General features: G+C 41.0%; 3 protein-coding genes and 1 long non-coding RNA gene across 5 annotated transcripts; 3 read left to right on the top strand and 1 right to left on the bottom strand.

Annotated features, from left to right (window-relative positions):
* Positions 1-294: 294 nt before the first annotated feature.
* On the top strand, positions 295-1,041 carry LOC6504669 (cytochrome c oxidase assembly factor 6 homolog). The gene is made up of 2 exons (XM_001966404.4): positions 295-438; positions 500-1,041. The coding sequence occupies exon 2, from the start codon at positions 617-619 to the stop codon at positions 914-916; it is 300 nt and encodes a 99-aa protein (XP_001966440.1). The 5' UTR covers positions 295-438; positions 500-616; the 3' UTR covers positions 917-1,041.
* A 645-nt stretch (positions 1,042-1,686) lies between these two features.
* Positions 1,687-4,479, top strand: LOC6504670 (molybdenum cofactor synthesis protein cinnamon). The gene is made up of 8 exons (XM_001966403.4): positions 1,687-1,840; positions 1,902-2,671; positions 2,759-2,937; positions 2,998-3,267; positions 3,331-3,489; positions 3,554-3,716; positions 4,005-4,103; positions 4,162-4,479. Exons 1-8 carry the CDS (start codon positions 1,810-1,812, stop codon positions 4,303-4,305), a joined length of 1,815 nt encoding a protein of 604 aa, XP_001966439.1. The 5' UTR covers positions 1,687-1,809; the 3' UTR covers positions 4,306-4,479.
* Positions 4,480-4,757: 278 nt separating this feature from the next.
* LOC6504846 (uncharacterized oxidoreductase SAR2567) lies at positions 4,758-16,759 on the bottom strand. Of its 2 annotated transcripts, none has more exons than XM_032453158.2 (4): positions 16,552-16,759; positions 16,327-16,381; positions 5,074-5,855; positions 4,758-4,999 (listed from the first exon to the last, which is right to left on the bottom strand). In XM_032453158.2, exons 3-4 carry the CDS (start codon positions 5,843-5,845, stop codon positions 4,809-4,811), a joined length of 963 nt encoding a protein of 320 aa, XP_032309049.1. In that variant the 5' UTR covers positions 5,846-5,855; positions 16,327-16,381; positions 16,552-16,759; the 3' UTR covers positions 4,758-4,808. The 2 variants fall into 2 exon arrangements, with proteins under 2 accessions (XP_032309049.1, XP_001966438.1); XM_001966402.4 differs by having other exon boundaries at positions 16,565-16,759.
* LOC123257489 lies at positions 5,830-8,251 on the top strand. Its single transcript, XR_006507559.1, has 3 exons — positions 5,830-5,879; positions 7,698-8,091; positions 8,160-8,251. It is a non-coding gene; the product is annotated as an uncharacterized LOC123257489 (long non-coding RNA).
* Positions 16,760-19,724: the final 2,965 nt, after the last annotated feature.

Raw genomic sequence — 19,724 nt, 5'->3', positions numbered from 1 at the left:
TGCATCAAAACCTGGAAACAAAATTTTGGATCCTATTTTTTCGATTTTTTCTGATGGACCCCCTTCGAAAATCAAGAAACCCCATATGGTGGGCCTTGCGAAGGCCATATCTTGGCCAATATCCACCCGATCCGTAAACGGGATACCTTAAACGAATCGTGGATCAATTCTCTTCAAATCTCCATCAAAACCTGGAAACAAAATTTTGGATCCCATTTTTTCAAAATTTTCTGATGGACCCCCAAACATGGGTATGGCATAATGCACAAGTATATAAAACAAGTAATTTTAGATAAAACAGGTCCAATTCGATTATAATTCAAATTTAGCGCCATAATTATCGCTTTCTGGCGTATAATGTATAAGCGATAACTATGACAGCTGCCATCAACTGCGTCCCATCTCTAGCCGGAGATATTTTTGTTTTGTAATTTTGAGGTTGGTTTTCTTTAGCAATTTAAGCACTTTAATAGTTAAAAGACATCTCTATTGTTTTCAGGTGGCTTGAAGGCCGGCATTTAGAACCCTCAGGTTGGAGTTCATCCGAAACAGAAGCAGCAGCAAGGCGGAAAAGACGTGCAACCTGTAACCAAAAGTTCATCTTCACCGCAACGAAATGAGTTTCCCCGACAAAGCGGAGCGGGCCAAGTGCTGGAGCAACCGGGATGAGTACTGGAAGTGCCTGGACGAGCACGCCCCCAAGCACAGCTCCACCAGCGGCGAGAAGGTGCCGTCCGCCTGCCAAAATCTCCGCAAGCAGTTCGAGCAGTCCTGTCCGGGTCAGTGGGTGAAGCACTTCGACCGCAAGCGTACCTACGAGCAGTTCAAGGAGAAGATGGCCTCGGGCTACGATCCTCTGGTGGAGCGCACCGGGGCGTCCGGGGACAAGCCCCAGCCCCAGGCGAAGACAAAGTGATCCCGGATAGGAGTGGGAGTCCGGTGGCTGGTCGTCCGGAGAGCTGAGCCGTTGTTGCGCCCTGTTTTTTTTGTATTGTTGTAGTTTAGTGTTAATAAATAAGCCATTTAGCTAATATGACTACATTCCTATGGCACACCACGGAGATTTATTCAGAATTTGCGGGATTTGCGAAAGTTCCATTCAAGTTAACCCTTAGAAGGTCGAGTTAGGTTGGTCTTTCATGAGTTATGTTTTTGTTTTTATTCTTCTACATGGAATAGTATATATATCATATTTTAATAACTTTAAATACATATATTTTTACAGTCAATTCGTTAAATTAATTAATTTTATATAAGTAATATTGAATTTTGATCTAAAAGACCTGATACATTATTTAAAATGATTTAAAAGAGGAATATGAAGCTGCAGCTTCTCAAAAATATACATAAAGTATTAAAAACTTAATTCAAAGTATTTAAAATCATATTTTTTTTTAAGATGCTATATCGGCTGAAACAGTGTGTACACACCAAGTGCCATAGCGTCTGCGGCCAGAATTGTTCTGATTGGGATATAAAGTTTTTGCATGAAAAAAATGAAAAATTTGTTGTATTAAACATTTTATTAAAAAATAATTTTATTGATATTTTAGCTAAGCTTTTATATTTTTATAAAACTGTTTTATTCTGTTTTAAGACTTAGCACTGCATAAGGGTTAAAAAGCTACACTTATCGGCGCTGTTATCGGCGGTGTTATCGGCGGTGTTATCATTCTATAAAGTATCGTTCTAGAGATGCCAAACGCTGTCTTTGAACCAGGCTGACCAGTTCGCGCCGCGTGCTAAACTTTATATTAAACAATTTAATTGCCGATCGTCGAGTGGAGAGCTTGAAGAGCCAATGACGCAATGGACGTGGTTTACTTTGGAGTTCTAACTAGTAAGTTAACAGCCCCTCCCCCATTACGGTCACATGCCGCTCTAATTGTCCAACATCCCAGTTAGCGATACTTGCTACAAGGATCCGTCGAAGAATCTCAGTGGCCCCAAGCTGGTGCGTCTGATTATTGAATCGTTCAGCAATGCCGAGGTAGCCTGCAGCATTGCTCCCGACGAACATGCCGTGATCCAGGAGGGTCTGTGCCGCTGGATCGGCTCGGACTTCAGGGTGATCTTCACCACGGGCGGAACGGGCTTCGGGCCACGAGATGTTACTCCCGAGGCGACCAAAACCTTGGTGGACCGGGACTGCCCCCATCTGGCCATGGTCATTGCCCAGGCATCCCTGAACAAGACCAAGTTCGCGGCCTTATCGCGCGGCATCTGCGGCATCGCCAGGAACACCCTGATCATCAACCTGCCGGGCAGCGAGAAGGCCGTAACCGAGTGCTTTGCGACTGTGCGTGACTTGCTGCCCCACGCCATTCACTTGATTACCAACGAGCTGACGCTGGTGAAGCGCACTCATGATGAAATTCAGGGCTCCCGTCCAGACTCCCCTGTCATGGGACATGTCTGTCCCCACAAGACCGGCAACGGCACTGATTCCGATCGCAACTCCACCTTCCCCATGCTGCCCGTCGACGATGTTCTCTCCCTCATCTTCGAGAACGTCAAGAGATGCGTCAATCTCAAGAAGCTTCTGTGGGAGATGACCTCTCCGGTGAACATTCCGCCGTTCCGGGCCTCCATCAAGGATGGCTATGCCATGAAGTCGACTGGCTTCTCTGGCACCAAGCGAGTTCTCGGCTGTATTGCTGCCGGCGATGAGGTGAGTTTTTTTTCCTAGAATTTTCCCAAAAAAAAAAAAAAAAAAAAAAAAAAAAATGGCGCCAAAAATAAAAACTTTTTTTTTCAGCCGAATTCATCACCAATGGCGGAGGATGAGTGCTTCAAGATAAACACTGGTGCTCCATTGCCCGTGGCGGCTGACTGCGTGGTGCAGGTGGAGGATACCAAGCTGCTGCAAAAGGATCGGCATGGAAATGAGGTCCTGGTGGATATTATTGCAGAGCCGGTTCCCGGATTGGATGTTCGGTGAGTAGTCATATCTTTTTGATGTTTTCTCTCCTATAATACTTCCTCCTCTTTAAACAGCCCCGTGGGCCATGATCTCAGCACCAAGAGCTTCATCTTTCCGTCCCCGGACCCATCACCGGTGGTCGTCAAGTCTCTGCTGGCTTCTGTGGGCAGTCGCATTGATGTCCGCAAGCCCAAGATCGCCATCGTCTCCACGGGCAGTGAGCTGATGGCTCCCAACGATGCCCCAGTGCTGGGCAAGATCTATGATTCCAATACCACCATGTTGGAGGAGCTCCTCCAGTACTTTGGTTTCGAGTGCATGAAGACCACCGTATTGAGTGACAAGTAGGGTTCTAATTTACTTTTATGATTTCTTTTTATTATCAATTCCCCCCTCCGTTGTTGCAGCTTCGATGAAACCAAGGATATGCTCTCCGATCTCTTCGAGGTTATGGACTTTGTGATCTGCAGTGGTGGGGTCTCCATGGGCGACAAGGACTTTGTGAAGCCCGTTCTGGAGAAGCTTAACTTTGAGCTGCACTGCGGTAGAGTTAACATGAAGCCGGGGTAGGATCTTCTTTATTATTCCCAGCCTTTTGCATTAAAAATAATATTCTTTTGGTTTCTCCAGCAAACCCCTGACCTTCGCCAGTCGCAATGACAAGTACTTCTTTGGTCTTCCCGGAAATCCAGTCTCTGCTTTTGTGACATTCCATATGTTTGCTCTGCCCGCCATCCGCTGGGCCGCTGGCTGGGACCGCAACAAGTGCTCTCTGCCGAAGATCAACGTAAAGGTGGGTACACTCCCCCCTCCATGGAATCTCTAGAAGAAATTGAATCACATTGCGAAATTGTTGGGCATTCAACGATGATAGATTGCCGCGGCATCCAACAGTCAATCAACAATCAAAAATTGTTGTAGGTCATCGGGCTGTGACGCAAAAAGATACTTTTGCTTTCGAGTGGCCTCTTATCAGACTGTTTTTTTCGGCGATAAGAAGTAGTTTACTAAGCGTGGAACTCTATGGAACTTGTTGGTGCGACTGATTATTTATATGTTTCGTGTATTCTTGTCCTTGCAGTTGATGAATGAGCTCTCCCTGGATGCTCGGCCGGAGTTTGTGCGCGCCTCGGTGATCTCCAAGAAGGGTGTTCTCTGTGCTCGCGTCACTGGAGATCAGGTAAGTGATTCTCTATACTCTCCTTCTCTATCAACTAACCACTATTGTCTGACTGTAGATCAGCAGCCGGTTGCAGAGCATTGTGGGTGCCGATGTGCTCATCCATCTGCCGGGAGCCACCGCCAACCGGCCCACCGCCCGGGTGGGCAAAACCTATCCTGCCTCTGTCTTGCGTTACGATTTCATTTCGAAATACGAGTAGACTAAGTCCTGAATGAATGACCGACATTCGAAATATAGTCCTTAAGAACCAATCACTTGACCCAGTATGCTGGACACACATATATCTTTAAAGTATCTTACGAATATGACACATATCACTATCGTTATCCCCCAAAGAGAATAATATATATCGTTTTGTTTTGATTAGCACAAAGTTTTATTTGTTTTTTATTCTTTTGTCGTAGCAGTACGTATGGTGTAGCTCAGTTACACCTTAGCAGCGTGTACAAAAAACGAGTATAAAATAATATTATTTATAAAAAAAGCCTTCCAATGGAAGAAATATCATCAAAACAAAAAAAAATAGCAGGTGTTAGGTTTCTTTTTCAAAACGCAGACAGTGTGACAAGGAGGAGGATCGCAGGAGAAGGAGCAGGAGCAGGAGCTGGAGCTGGAACTGGAGCGGGCAAAGGATCAGTAATAGGTGCGTATATACAGGTAGACTCCAGAGAATAGTTCGGTGATTAATTCCGAGGGTATCTTTCAAACCGACTGCGTGGCGGAGACCCGCAGCGAGGAGCGGCATGGCAACGTGAATTGGTACTTGTTACCCATCAGCGGATAACGTTGCTGCGGCGTAAAGTCCCACAGGGCCCGCTCGATCTGTTGGAGGGCGCCGGGACTCAGGACATCGGCGGTGTACTGCGTGGGAGCTCCGGCCGTAGCGGACATGGCTGCAATGGGTTTGAAGATGGAAACTATAATCAACAATGATCTTAAATGAGACTTCTTTAGGTTGGAAACTCACTCTGTGCCACTGGAGCTTTGTACAAGGACTCGGCGGTCATGCCGCAAGTATCCAGGGCCACCACACTGACACCATAGGGCTGCAGCTCCTTGCGCAGCTCCTCGGCACACTTGTCCACAGCGACGCGGGAGGCATTGAAGGCCACCAGTCCCTCGCCACCGGTAAGAGCGCTGCCACCACTACTACCACCACCGCCCAAGTACAGGAGGCGTCCGCGGGTGGGACGCAGGAAGCCCACAAAGGCCTTGGCCACACGCAGCGTGCCCAGGATATTGGTCTTCAGCATGTGCTCCCACTGCTGCACGTCCTGGGACTCGACCTTGCCGCGGAACACACTGCCGCTGGTGTTGATGACGGCGGTGATGCCGTGTTCGTCGACATTCAGGTGGGCGCCCATCGCCACGGTGGCCTCCCGCAGCACATCCTCCCGCGTCACATCCAGACGCATCGGAATAATGGTCCCGTCAATGGGCTCCTCGCTATACTCCCGGATCTTCATCCAGCCGCAGAGCAACTTGGCTGGCAGCGAGTCGTGCACCTCCTTCATGCCGGCAAACACCCGGCAGCCCTTGTTCGCCAAATGGGTGCACAGCTGGAGGCCCAGGGCGGTGTCGGCACTGGTCACTAGGACGATCCGAGTCGACTGCATCTCGTCACTGGACTCCTCTCTGTCCTCCCGCACCTTGCAGATCATGTAGATGAGCAGCGCGCCGGCGATCGAGAAGAGGGCCAGCAGCTGGAAGGCCAATACCAGCATGGTCATTGGCTCCATTATGACATAGCTGGAGAGGATTGACAAGAAATGGGTAAAATTAATTAGTTAATCCCTTACTAGATAATCCCTTAATAGATAATCCCTTACTAACCCTAAAATGTACTTCAAAAATATGATTTTTCTTCTGATTTTGTGTTAATTTTTCTCTACTTTGTTTACTTAATAATTTTGAGCTTATTTGGGTTTTAAATTTTCTTTAATTTTCTTCAAGAAAACATGCATTATTATGCCTGCTTGTATTATTTTATTATATTAGTGATTTATTTAATTATCACCTTTAGAGGACAAAGTTTGGAGAGCTTGGAGATCAGATGATCTTTGTTAAATAGATACCTAATGCCTTAATTTAATTTTACTTTATAATTTACACTTTCAGAGAGCTTTACCTTTAAAGCTTGAATAAAAGATATTATTTAATATATAATATTTAAGATATATATTTAATATTTAAAAATAGAGAAAGAGAAAGTTATGATCCCTAAAATGTTTATTTTAAGAAGGTATCTTATAACTTCTAGAACTCCCTCTTTATAAAGACTGTTTAGTTAAGTTCTGTTTAGTTAATTTACTTAAAACATTGTTTATAATCTGTATTTCCTTTTAGAGATCTATTATGATCCTAAACCACCCAAAATATATAGTTTCCACCCCCTTAGATGATCTCTCATGGTCCTATCCCACATGGTCCATCCATCACCCCCAGTCTGGTTGAGTAACCAGATACCTTGCACTTTTCGCAACGTCTGTAGAGAAATGGATATAGATCCATGACTCCATCTGTATCTATATCTCTGGCTATATCCATATACCCATATCCATGTCGATCTTTTGGCATTTTCACTTTAATTAAGCCTCGTTAAGGCTGCCGACGCATCGGGTAACAACTTTACGCTTGCCTTGCACTCTTTTTCTTTCATTTTTCATTTCTATTTGATATTAGTTGCTCTTTTTGTTGTTTCTGCACTTAATATGCTTTAATTATTGCACATTTTTTTAGCCAGCTTTTTTTTTTTTATAATTTTTTAAAACAATTTTAAACTCCCTCCCCAGATAGCCTAGCCCTCGAAGAAAGAAATCGAAGGGAAAGGGGTCTTTTGGGCATAGATACTCCAAGTGGGTAGTGGGTTAGAGTATGAGGCACATATCTATATCTATATCTATATCCATATGTATATAGCTATCCACTGGCATGGACACGACACACGAACGTGGCCACCGAGCCGTGTCCAGCGCGAGTCTTCCATGCATTTGGCAATAAATTATGTCTACGTGCTTCTCGGGTTTTCACTGCACGCGTTAGTCGAGGAGGGACTAACCCCTTCTCCTCCTACCATTCCTACTGCTCCCCCGACTCCAATAGCTTCTCTGGCCCCTCCTCTTTGGTATCTGGGTAGGATGAACCAAAGTAAAAGTTGGAACACACACAAAACTGCAGTTGGCTGCAGAGCCAGGCATGATCTATGCCATAGCTTCTTTGGTTGTTGGCCAATAATTGCTCTTTTTTATGCACTTTTCAAAAAGAATAGTTACAAGTTTTATTTTCTATAATATTTTAAGATTATAAGGATTTAATATAAGTTATTTTGTAAAATAATATTTAAGATTAAGAGATGATTGTTAAAAGAAAAGAATAAGTGTTTATAAGAATAAGTCTTATAAAGTGCAGGGCTTAGCCTGAGATAATTCTTTAAAAAATATTTTAAAAATATTAAAATAACAAAAACTATTATTTTGTTAAGAAAACTACAAGATTTAAAGTCATATCTTGGTTATAAAAATATTTAATAACCTCTACCCACCCATACCAAGGCCATTTTTGTTAAAAGAAATCTTAAAACATTTCTCTCAGTGGTATTCCAGGTGGGTGCAGTTACTCGAGCGGACACTTTTGAGGTTCCGGTGGAACCCCCAACCTCCTTCCTTTTTCGTTAAAATTTCACTGATGTGTGCAAAGCCGGAGAAGTTTGTTGACATGCGGAAACGGGGCTTGCCTCCCATATAGAGCCTCCGGTGCCTATAGGTGCCTCCGTCGTGGGGCAAACGGAATCGGAATTGGAATCGCTTTTTGGTCAAACCACAAACTGCAGCGGCACTGCATCCGCAGCTGGCAGTTGCCAGTTGCCAGTTGCGTAATTAGACAAACAAACGGCGGAGTACAAATGGAAATCCAAACGTTGGAGAAATTTTTAAATATTTGCCGATCTTAGAAAGAGATATGCGAGTTGTGTAAGATATGGTACTTGGTATGTGACTACATATTTTTCTTTAAATTTAAAAAAATGTATAAATGATTAATGATGTTATTTTTTAGGCTTGAGCATGGCTTGGAATTGGCCAAGATCTTTTTGGCCAACAGGTTGCATCAGCAGAATGCCAGCAACGTCGTCTTGCGCAACTTATATGGTGAGTCTATGGTGTGGTGGCCATGGTTATGTCAACTCTTGGACAGTTCTAATGGTAATCAAGCTCCAGTCTCTAGTCTCTAGACTCTCGACCCAAATTGCTAGCCAATCATTCAATCAAGCCAATCAATTCAGTCAGTCATCCAGCCACTGAGCCACTCTCGTGTCATTAACTGCCGACCGTCTGGGTTGGCTGATCGATTTCTACGGATCCCGCGTACTGGAATGGCTGGCATTTAATCGGTTGGAATGCGTGGCATTGGTGATTAGCAGCAGGTGACTGACTGCACCTCCAGATTGCCACCAATCCGCCCTCCTTCCACTCACACATATGTATATCTGGCCATGTACTCGCATATCTTTCGGCGTTTATCTCGCCATTGTCTCGGAGTGAGTGCTGAGGCTCGGATGTGGCTGTGATTCAACAATTGCTGAACTGTTTTTATGCTGATGTCGGGTCTTGACACTCTGCTAATTGAAATGTCACATAAAACAAATCTCTGTTGGGTCGAGGATAGCTTTAGGTTGTGTATGACTATGCTTATCTGTGTCCGCTCAAGAGAGGGAGTGCTTTTGTTTGGCTTGGATTTTAATATTTCATTTACATTTACTTGATTTTTTAGTTGTTAGAAGTTCAAATGGCTTCTTAATATTTTTTATAAAATTATTCTACATTTAATTGGGAAGTTTAAGAGGCTTTTAATCTGTCCGCTTAAGAGAGGGAGTGCTTTTGTTTGTTTTAAATTTTAATATTTTATAAAATTACATAATTTTGTAGGTTTAAGAGGCTATATAGCTTCTATATATATTTTTTTTTAATTATTCTACAGTTTATTGTTAAGTTTAGGAGGCATTTAAGCTGTCCGCTTAAGAGAGGGAGACGTTTAAAATACCTACTAACCTATATGTGTTCTCGGAAGCTATGAGATTTTATATTTATGCCAGATTTAGTTACTTTAGCTTAAGGTTAGTGGCTTACAATAGCCTGAATGTGACATATTCCTCTCTAGAATTCAATTGTTCCTCCTCTGACCTCAGAGCGTGTTGTCTCTCCCCCTTGTAATCCCTCCTCACTATTCATAGACATGCCCATGCCTCTGTACTTGCACACACATTTAAGAAATATGTTAATTGCGACATTTGCCGATTTGGCTGTGGTCAGGCAGGCATTCATGAGCTTTTTTGAATTTTGAGTTTCGAGTGTGTGCTGGGCTGGCTCTTAAGCTTGGCTTTGTTTTCCTCGCTTATTTTTTTTCTGTTAACATTCAACCCAAATATGTCAGCTGGCCTAGCCTGGCCTGGCTTGGCATCCCAATGGCGTGAGATCGATATCCATGCAGTGCAGGTATCCGTCAGATATGTACAGATACAAACACATTACGTATACGCAGCGTGGGGCAGCCTGAGCTCCAACCTGTCCAAGCCAGAGGCTTCATTTCGCTCGTAAGCCAACCCAAGCCAACTTATTATGAATGCAGTTTATTTTTTAACACACTCTTGGCTCTGTTTTTTTTTTTGTTTTGATTAATGATCCGAACTGACTCACGAAGGGGTAACGATTAAATTGCTGAATAAATTGAGTCATTTTCTGGGTCTCTCGCCAGTTTATTCATATTTTTCTAACGGAGGTGTGTGCGATTATATAAGTTAAGGATTTCGTCAATGCTCCCAGAAACCTGTATCTTGTTTTTATTTTTATTTTTTTATACAATATCTATATCATCCATAGATCAATGGCCCCTTAAATGGCGAAAATTAGTTGAAAAAGTTCAGAGAGCCAGCCAAGCGATAAATGTTAATTTACTTGAAATGTAAAAGGGGCGGAGGGGCGGTGGAGCAGGCCAAGATATGGTTGAAACCGAAACTGATTGGGGTTTGGCCTTTTTTCTGCGTTTTTTCTTCATTATTTTCCACCAACTTGAAGAGTGGAAGAGTGGCGAGTGCAGGAGAGGCGAGTGCAGAGTGGCCAGGAGCGAGTGACGAGGGGCGAGTGCCGAGTGGCGAGTGGCACATGCAAAGCGAAATTGTTGGCTAATTGCCATAATTGAAGAATCGATCCAACGCATTCAAACAAAAAAAAACACAAAAAATCATTAAAAACATGGCCAAAACGAAACCCGAGTGTAAGACCCAATTAATTTGCACCTTTTGCTATATGAAGTCCCCCCCCTTCGGTTGGTCCACCCCTTTGTGTTCCAATTGGAAATGTTTTGAGTTTCGTTTTTGGCCAAGTTTTTTTTGTTGTTTACGGTTTGCATTTCATGTTCAGGTGCGATCGAGATTTCTACATTTGTTGGACTTTAAGTGCTAATTTGGCCAGAGCCAGAGCCAGAGCCTCATTTTTTTTATTTTTATTTTTTTTGTTGGCCTAAATACCAGAAAAGATGGCTTAGCCTGCCAACGTTTTGTGTTTAAAAGGTGAAAATATGCAAAAATATTTCTTTTCTTTGCTTTTGCTTTGTTTTTTTGGGCTTGTCTTTTGGGGATTTGAGGTGTAGGTGGTTCGAATTTTAATTCAAAATAGTTACTTACTTGTTTTTATTTTTTATTTATTTATTTTGATGGCTTGTGCCTATCAGAGACTATAGGTCTATATAGTTTTTTAACTAAAAAACGCACCTACTTTCATTTTCAACAATTTCTCAAGTCATTGAATTGCAATATTTCAAGGTGGGGGACAACAAATTGAAGACTTGTTTTTGTTTTTTATGTTTTCTGTTTAAAAAAAAAAGGAAAAACAGTCCAAAAACGAAGACAATGACAACAAATAACAGCAATAAACAGTCAGCGATTTTTCTCTCCCAAAAGTGCAATGAACTTGGCTTGTTTGGTTCACCTTCCCCACCTCCACCCCCCCCTCTTACACTCGCTCCAAAACCACAAAAATCTTCTCCTGCCCCCCTCCTTTTTTTTTTGCTTCTTTTCCGTTTTCCGCTTTGGCTCCCGCTTTCGTCTGTGGAGTCTGTGGCATTGTCTTCCAATTGGAAGAAGAAGCCATTTTCCACCCACTGCCCACCTCCCCCTATTTTCCGCCCACTTCTCTAATTTTCAAGTTCAAATGTAAAGTAAATTGCAAATTGTGTCTTGTTGTTCACCCCCTTTTTTTTCGCTCATCTCGAGATTAGATCATCGCCACCGAAGTGGTGAGCTAAGCGCGGGCGTTTTGCGCCGCCAGAGATGGCACTTATTAGGGGGGGTCTCTGGAGGACGGTGGGTGGGTGGTTCGGTTCGGTTCGTGGCGTGGCGTTATTAAAAGTAAACACATAAATTCTTGACAAGAGATGACAGCATTTTTGTGTCTGGCGACCCACAAATTGTCAAGTGGGTGCGGTTTTTGGAAACAAGCAAGTGTTATTTATAAATCTCTTGAGAATTCTACAAATAAAGACTAAGAAGAGACTTGGCTTTGAAAGAGAGTTGGAATCTAGGGATTAGTGGAGTTTTTTATAATAAAAACATTTTTTTTATCATATATATTTTATATCATTAGAGGATATAATATTAGAGGAATGTTTGAAATATTTATCTGAAATATCTGAAATTTATGTATCTGAAATATATATATTCCTCTAGAATATTTAAAAGAAAATATATTTCTAAAGAGCTCTTTATATTTTATTTATACTATTTATGTCTTATTATTATATTTTTTTGGCTAAAAAGCCTTTCTTTTAGTTTATAATATAAGTAATAAAATCCTCCCAGTTTACACCTTTTTTTTTATAAAATTAAAATTAAATTTTCAATAATTTGAGTTAACTGATTTTACCCTAAAAATAAAACCTGTAAGCAGATTCACTGCCAAGAATTGTAAAGAGCTATTTAGGCCATTTGATATTTATTACCAAATTCCAATGAAACCTGTTTTTTTTTCATAACATAATAATAAACCGCTTAAATGGCTTATAAAAAAATGGTTGTCAGGTAATTTTTTATAGACTGTAGATTTTTTCACGAATAAATTTCAAAAGTAAGGATTAAAAATGTTATTTTTAATAAAGCCAAGATAAGTATTTTGTATATTTTTCAAGCGATTTAAAGATAGAAGATTATAAAGACAAATTAGAAACAAATATCAAGGCCCGAAAGGCAATAAAAACTATGAGAGACTTACAAATGACTTCAAAAACCCAGAAAAACACAATGATTTGAACTCGCAGTAGCATTTTTGAATGCATTTTCAGAGGGAGGAGGGCTGGAGAGGAGGGTGCTGTATCTCGCAGATGCAGTTGATGAGGTAATTCCCCAACGATTCCAATTTGAATCTTCGCGGGTCCCACGCTGCTGCAACTCTACTCCCCCTACTAGATACACCTGTAATCCCTACGTAGATTCGATTCGGTAAAGGTATTTGATCCGAAACCGATGTGATGGCATTATGTTGACCAATCCCAAGGGGGGTCGACAGAGTTGGGGCCTTAATTTAAGCATTTCTTTCGGCCTATTACCTCATCACCTTCGATTCCCTCTTTTTTCAAAGTTTTTTTTCGGCTTTTTCATGCTAATCTTGGCAACAGAGACCTGAGACTTTATTAATAAAGTTAAACACTTTACGATCAATTTGGAGATGGTCATTGATTCGCATTTAAATTATGTAAATTAATTCCATTCTGATTCAAAAATAAAACTAAAACAGAAACAAAAGATTTTGTAAGCAAGTGCAGCAATCCGTGTGTCTCAAAAATAATTGCACTTGGTTTTTAAATTTTTTTCATTTTTTTTTTTTTTGGATTTCTGTAGCTTTTGTTAGCCAAAAAAAAAAAAATGGTAAAAAAAATAGTGGAAAAAAAAAAAACTGAACAAAAATCCATTGCAATTGCAGTTGAACAACTTTACGCTCCATTCAGCATTAAAATTACTTTGTGCCACTTTCAAAGCTATTTCTGCCACAAAAGCAACTGTTTCTTCTTCTTCTTCGGCTAACGTCTGCTTCTTCTTCTTCTTCCAGCCAACTTGATTGTTTTTTTAGCCATTTTTTTAAGGCTTACATTATTTTTTTTTTGCAATCATTTAGATTGCCCGGCCGATGCAATGGCCAGTGTCCAGGTGCAACAGGTGGGATTAGTAGGGGGGGGTTGCACTCGACTTTTGTTCGAAAAAGAGAAAAATGTCAAGAAAGTCACGAATGTCACGCATCGCAAGTAGAACAGAAAACCCATAAAAACCATACCACAAAAAAGAAAATCAATCACTTGGAACCTAGGGAAACCCAGTTAGAAAACTAATAAAAATGATGAAAAGCTTAGAGAAAAAATATTTCAAAATTGGTTTAGAGTTTAAAGAACAAATGTTAAAAGATTCAGCTTTTTCTAAAAATTTTTAGACAATTAAAAATAAATATTCGAAGAGGATTACCAGTCATATCTTGAAATTTAATTCGCCGGTAGCGCTATCACTTGGAACCAAGGGAAACGCAGTTAAAAAAAATTAATAAAAATTAGGAAAATCTGAGAGTAAAAATATTTCAAAATTAGTTTAGAGTTTAGAGAACAAATATCCAAAGTTTCAGCTTTTTCTACAAAAATTCAGTTTACTAAAAATAAATATTCGAAGAGGTCCCCCCGTCATCTCTTGAATTTAAATTAGCTTATGGCGCCCACAGCTCATATTTATTTTTTTTACACATTGGAATCTATTATAAACCATTAAAGTAATGGAATATCAATTGCCAGAGAATCATCTAGCGAGCTCTGATCATATTATTTGATTTGAAAACCCCCACTCCATTGTGTGTCATAAACAATAGAAATATAATAACTTCCATGGCGTTTACCAAACATTAACACCTGCCATGGGTCTATCGTAGCCATACACCTCGTACACCTCCCAGCACTTTCGATATAATTGTTAAAGGAAGCACATGAAAAATATTTGAAATAATTGTTTCGTTTTCAGCCGCTTTCCTTTCTCGGCCTGGCTCGGGAATCTGGCATTTTTATGGTATGGGGTGATCTGCGTATGCCCCAGGAATTTTAATCATATTTCTCTCCATTTTTATTTTTTTTTGATTTGTTTTGTTTGCACGCTTAATTGTTTGTTTTTGAAATGTGTGAGTGTGGTTTTGGTATTTCTCATTTGGCCTGGCCAGGTCCCCCCCTCTTTCAAAGCCCCATGGAGGCCAATTTCGGTTTTCATTTCGATTCGATTAACGAAACGAGTTGGCCAAGAAGGCGGTTTTGAGCCGAAGTGGGAGATACTCTAGGGGATACTTCTATAACTAAAAAAAGTATTATACAAATAGTTAAGATATATGTTATGATATAATATTTTTAAGACTGTATGATACCTGGTACTCATACTATCCCTAGTCCTAGTCCCTAGTTAGGCCCCTCATATTATCTTTATTTTCTTAAAAAAAAATCCAAAACCCTTTAGATTTTCTTTACTCCTTCCTTGAAAAATAGAGTAAACTGTTTTATTGCAGATAATTTTTGGCTTAATTTTCGGTTTTGGATTGTAAATATATTTTATGATTGGATTGGATACCGATCCAGGGGAGGAGAGTTGAGGTTCGAATCGATTCCGGGCTTTTGGCAGCCACTCAAGCGTCCTACTTGCCAGTGGCCAGTGGCTAGTTGCCAGTTGCCAGTTGCCAGTGTTGTTGTTGTTGCTCTTTCCGCCAATTATTATGGCCAAGAGAGCTGGTCCGTCCTCGGCCGTCCAAAGCCGTCCAAAGCCGTCGTTTGTTGTTTAGTTGTTTTGTCGTTATGTGCAAATTGTTGCCTATTTTTTTGTTTTGTTTTTTCTTTTAAATGCAGTCTTCACTTGCATTTAAAAGCTTGCAATTTCACTTTTCGATTGAAGGATCAGGGTTTTGAACTTAAAAGCGACAACTTTCTCTAGGATGTGTTAATAGCGAATGATCTACAACAAGATGTTCATGTCCAAATTGAGATACATTTTGTGAAGAGACCACACCCGGCTTTCAAAGGCAGAAAGACAAGTGGAAAATAGAGACACAAGATACAAGATACTCTGAAGCATCTTCAAGTTACATATGAGTATCTCCAGGTCTCTCTATTAGCCAAGCCCTGCCCAGCCACTCCTCGCCCCCTCGTTCTTGGCTCTCACTCTCTTGGCCCCTTCTAATGCCATTCACTTGAACGTAGAGTCGTAAAAAATGAAATTAAAGAACCACAAAGTAAAGTGAAATAGTGGCTGTAAAGCGAAGGTATCACAAGAACGAATACCAGATGCTCTAGGGAAGCTGGGAGGTCTTTCTGGCAAGGAAGAGTGGTTTCTAGAGGCCCTTCATTCCTAAAAAGAGTCTCAAGATCTCTTACAAATTTTTAATATTTTTTAAAATTTTCTTTTAGATCTTCAAAGGGTATTACCTTTCCCTCAACAACCCTCCTCTAAACTCTCCTAAGAAGTCACGTAAAGCCCAGTTAAGTAGAGTCAAATGGAGTCAAAAGACTCTGCCCTGAAGAGCTCTTTGATGTCTAAACTGCAGATGAGCCGAGAATCCCTTAGCCTCAAGAGCAATGACCTGGAATCATGCCTGGAATTTTTATTCATAAATTATTCAAGACAAAGGATCTTGCCAAAGGGAATACTAATTTAGAACAGTATCCCGTTCTGACCTTGTCTTGGCGGGGTCTGGGAATGAAAATATGTCACTTTGCATGCGATTCAAGACAGTTTTTTCCACACAGTCCACCTCACAGTTCCATTCATTTAAAGAATGTTCAGATCATGCTTGTTTTCGCATAATTATATCTCGAGTTTTATTGTCTCTTGACTGTTTATTCTTCTGTGTTTTTTTTTTTTGTTAAATGGAGATTGATGTCTTTCAAGCGATTCGGCACGAGCGGCAAGATCTCTTAAAGATCTCACAGATCTCGGATTAAAGCCAAGAATGCTAATTAGCGAATTCCAGCTGGGGGTGGTGGTTGGTGGCTTGTCTGACTTACCAATCGATACCTTCAAGACCTCTTATGTATTTTTATTTTGTGCCTTTTGAAAGCCAAACACTGACATTGAGCTAAGCTTTTCGGACCCGTTTCAGAAACAAGTCTCAGGGACCATAACATACTCGCCCAATAGTTTAGTTAGTAACTAACGATAGTAGCTCACCTTTTATTTTAGTTCCAATTTTAAATTCAAATTTGTATTTGTTTCTGGTTGCTGGCTAAAAAAATAAAAAACTATGTTATATAAACTATAAAAAAAAATTGTTAAAAAAATATATATTTATTCAAAACACGCGGCGTAGATTTTTGGTTATAGATTTCGATTTCTGTTTTTTGTTTTCTGTTTTCGATTTTTGGTTTCGATTTTCGGTTTTGTTTTTCGGTTTACCAATTTCACGCACAGTTTGGCCAAAAAGCCCAGCCAGTTTCAGGATTGTGTCTGAGACAGAGAGGTCTGCTATAGCTCTCTCGCTTACTCGGCAAATCTACTCGTTTTCTACTCGATTTCTACGATTCTTTTCTTCTCAACCGACCAGCGACGACGTTGTTGCCTGAGCTCGAACCGAAGACTGAGTCTCGATTTTCGGTTTTTGGATTTCGGATCGCGTCTGGTGGCGGCTTGTGGCCCGAAGTCGGTCCGAAGATCTTGGCTCAGACGATCGTGCGTGCGATCACCTCCAACCTCCACCCTCCACCAACCACCACCTGGCCAACCGCTTGGGAGACCCATTGGGGGCCTACGATATATACGATGCCTTCAAGTCGATCGGTTCGGCAGGCGACAAAATGTCAAAAGTGCGCCGCCAACTGGAGGATCCACAAGTCGCCAGCCAAACTGGTTTTCGGCTTTACAGTTTTGACCTGAATGGCAGGCAGGCTGGTCCTACAGGGTTTCCAGTTTTTTTTTTCTAGAGGGTTTATGAAAGGTCCTAAACCCGGGAAGGTAACAAGGTCACAGAGGAAGGCTTGGAGGATCAGGAAGTTTAAGAAATCAAGGTTCTAGTCTTTTTTAGAGAGGATGAAGTTTGAAAATTCTTTAAAATAAAAGAAATAAGTTTTAATATTTTTAAAATATTTTTTTTTTTAATATTAGGTTTTAATAGAACCTAATACTAACTCTTTTAATTTACAGTTTCTCTCTAAAAAACCAAACCAATCAAAAAAATAGCATCTAAACACGCAACTACCTCATGAAAACTCTAAAAAATAATTGCCAAAAATTCCACAACAATTTTCTGACATTTTCCAACTGCCAGTTCTTGCCACTCCCGTTGCAACATCGATAATGGCACCTTTCTCTGCCAATTTTCCATTTTCCGTTTGTCCCAATTTCGCCACAAGACCGCTCTAATTGTGGCCAACTGGCCGGCCATGCCACTCCTCCTTTGAGCCAACTCGGCTTATGGCCAGTACTCAGAACCCAAGTGTCTATTGGCCAATGGAATGCAGAAAATTGGGAAAACGGGAATGGAAATGGGAATGACATTAGAAGAATGGAAATGGCAGTGAGGTGACAAGATCCCAGTTACTATATACGTATATACCGTCATCTACTGTCTATATATAAGGAATATCTTTTATGAAAAACCTGCAGCAAGTCGAGAAAAACTATCTGCAAGGAGGGAGGATCGGAGGGAGACTCTTTGTTGGTTCCAATTGGAATTGGCCAAGTTGACCGAAAACCTGTTGACGCTTTAAGGAAAAGCTTCAGCTAAATTCGAGTGAGAAAAATACACAAGAAAAAATATTTCTCAACTCTAAAAATTTTAAAAATCTATCCCCACTTGTCTATATTTATTTTTAAAAGCTATAAAAGTCAATAGAAATTTTGAATTTTTTTTAAAAGACTAGTACCTATTTATTTTTGAGTGTATGAACCAATAGATTCCCCATATAGCCCCCCCTCTATCCCCCTCTATTCCCTTGAGTTTTTCGAGTGGAAAAGAGAGGGAAGAGATCTCTGGCACAGGAGCTACCATTTCGGCCAAGTCACTGCTCGAGGAAAAACGAGAAACGAGTTTTTCCAGTAGAGGCTGCTCGGATGAGGAATCTGGCTCATCTGCAGCTGCCCTGGCACCTCTTTGGGGGATTCGGGGCGGAGCGGGGTCTTGGGCGAAGAAAGGCTGCGACAGAGAGCGGCAAGACCAGAGAATTTGTCAAGAATCTCGAGGCGAATCGATCAATAACCTTTCCATCAAGTCCACTGAAGGGCAACGACGACAGATCGGAATGTGCTCCAAGGTATCATCCCTCCATAGACTATATCTTGGCCAATATCCATCCGATTCTTCAGCGGGATACCTTAAACGAATCGTGGATCGATTCTCTTCAAATCTGCATCAAAACCTGGAAACAAAATTTTGGATCTCAATTTTTCAAAATTTTCTGATTTCCCTTCGAAAATCAAGAAACCCCATATAGTGGCCCTTGCGAAGGCCATATCTTGGCCAAAATCCATCCGATCCCTAAACGGGATACCTTAAACGAATCGTGGATCGAATCTCTTCAAATCTGCATCAAAACCTGGAAACAAAATTTTGGATCCCAATTTTTCAAAATTTTGTGATGGACCCCCTTCGAAAATCAAGAAACCCCATATAGTGGCCCTTGCGAAAGCCATATCTTGGCTAATATCCATCCGATCCTTAAACGGGATACCTTAAACGAATCGTGGATCGATTCTCTTCAAATCTGCATCAAAACCTGGAAACAAAATTTTGGATCCCATTTTTTCAAAATTTTGTGATGGACCCCCTTCGAAAATCAAGAAACCCCATATAGTGGCCCTTGCGAAAGCCATATCTTGGCTAATATCCATCCGATCCTTAAACGGGATACCTTAAACGAATCGTGGATCGATTCTCTTCAAATCTGCATCAAAACCTGGAAACAAAATTTTGGATCCCATTTTTTCAAAATTTTGTGATGGACCCCCTTCGAAAATCAAGAAACCCCATATAGTGGCCCTTGCGAAGGCCATATCTTGGCCAATATCCATCCGATCCTTAAACGACATACCTTAAACGAATCGTGGATCGATTCTCTTCAAATCTGCATCAAAACCTGGAAACAAAATTTTGGATCACAATTTTTCAAAATTTTCTGATGGACCCCCTTCCAAAATCAAGAAACCCCATATAGTGGCCTTTGCGAAGGCCATATCTTGGCCAATATCCATCCGATCCTTAAATGGGATACCTTAAACGAATTGTGGATCGATTATCTTTAAATCTACATCAAAACCTGGAAACAAAATTTTGGATCCCAATTTTTCAAAATTTTGTGATGGACCCCCTTCGAAAATCAAGAAACCCCATATAGTGGCCCTTGCGAAGGCCATATCTTGGCTAATATCCGTCCGATCCTTAAACGGGATACCTTAAACGAATTGTGGATCAATTCTCTTCAAATCCGCATCAAAACCTGGAAACAAAATTTTGCATCCAATTTTTTCAAAATTTTCTGATGGACCCCCTTCGAAAATCAAGAAACCCCATATAGTGGCCCTTGCGAAGGTCATATCTTGGCCAATATCCATCCGATCCTTAAACGGGATACCTT

The sequence above is a fragment of the Drosophila ananassae genome, chromosome XL (assembly GCF_017639315.1).
Source record: "Drosophila ananassae strain 14024-0371.13 chromosome XL, ASM1763931v2, whole genome shotgun sequence".
Taxonomy (NCBI): domain Eukaryota; kingdom Metazoa; phylum Arthropoda; class Insecta; order Diptera; family Drosophilidae; genus Drosophila; species Drosophila ananassae.
The sequence above is the reverse complement of the archived record's forward strand: the minus strand, read 5'-3'. Positions and strand labels throughout refer to the sequence as shown.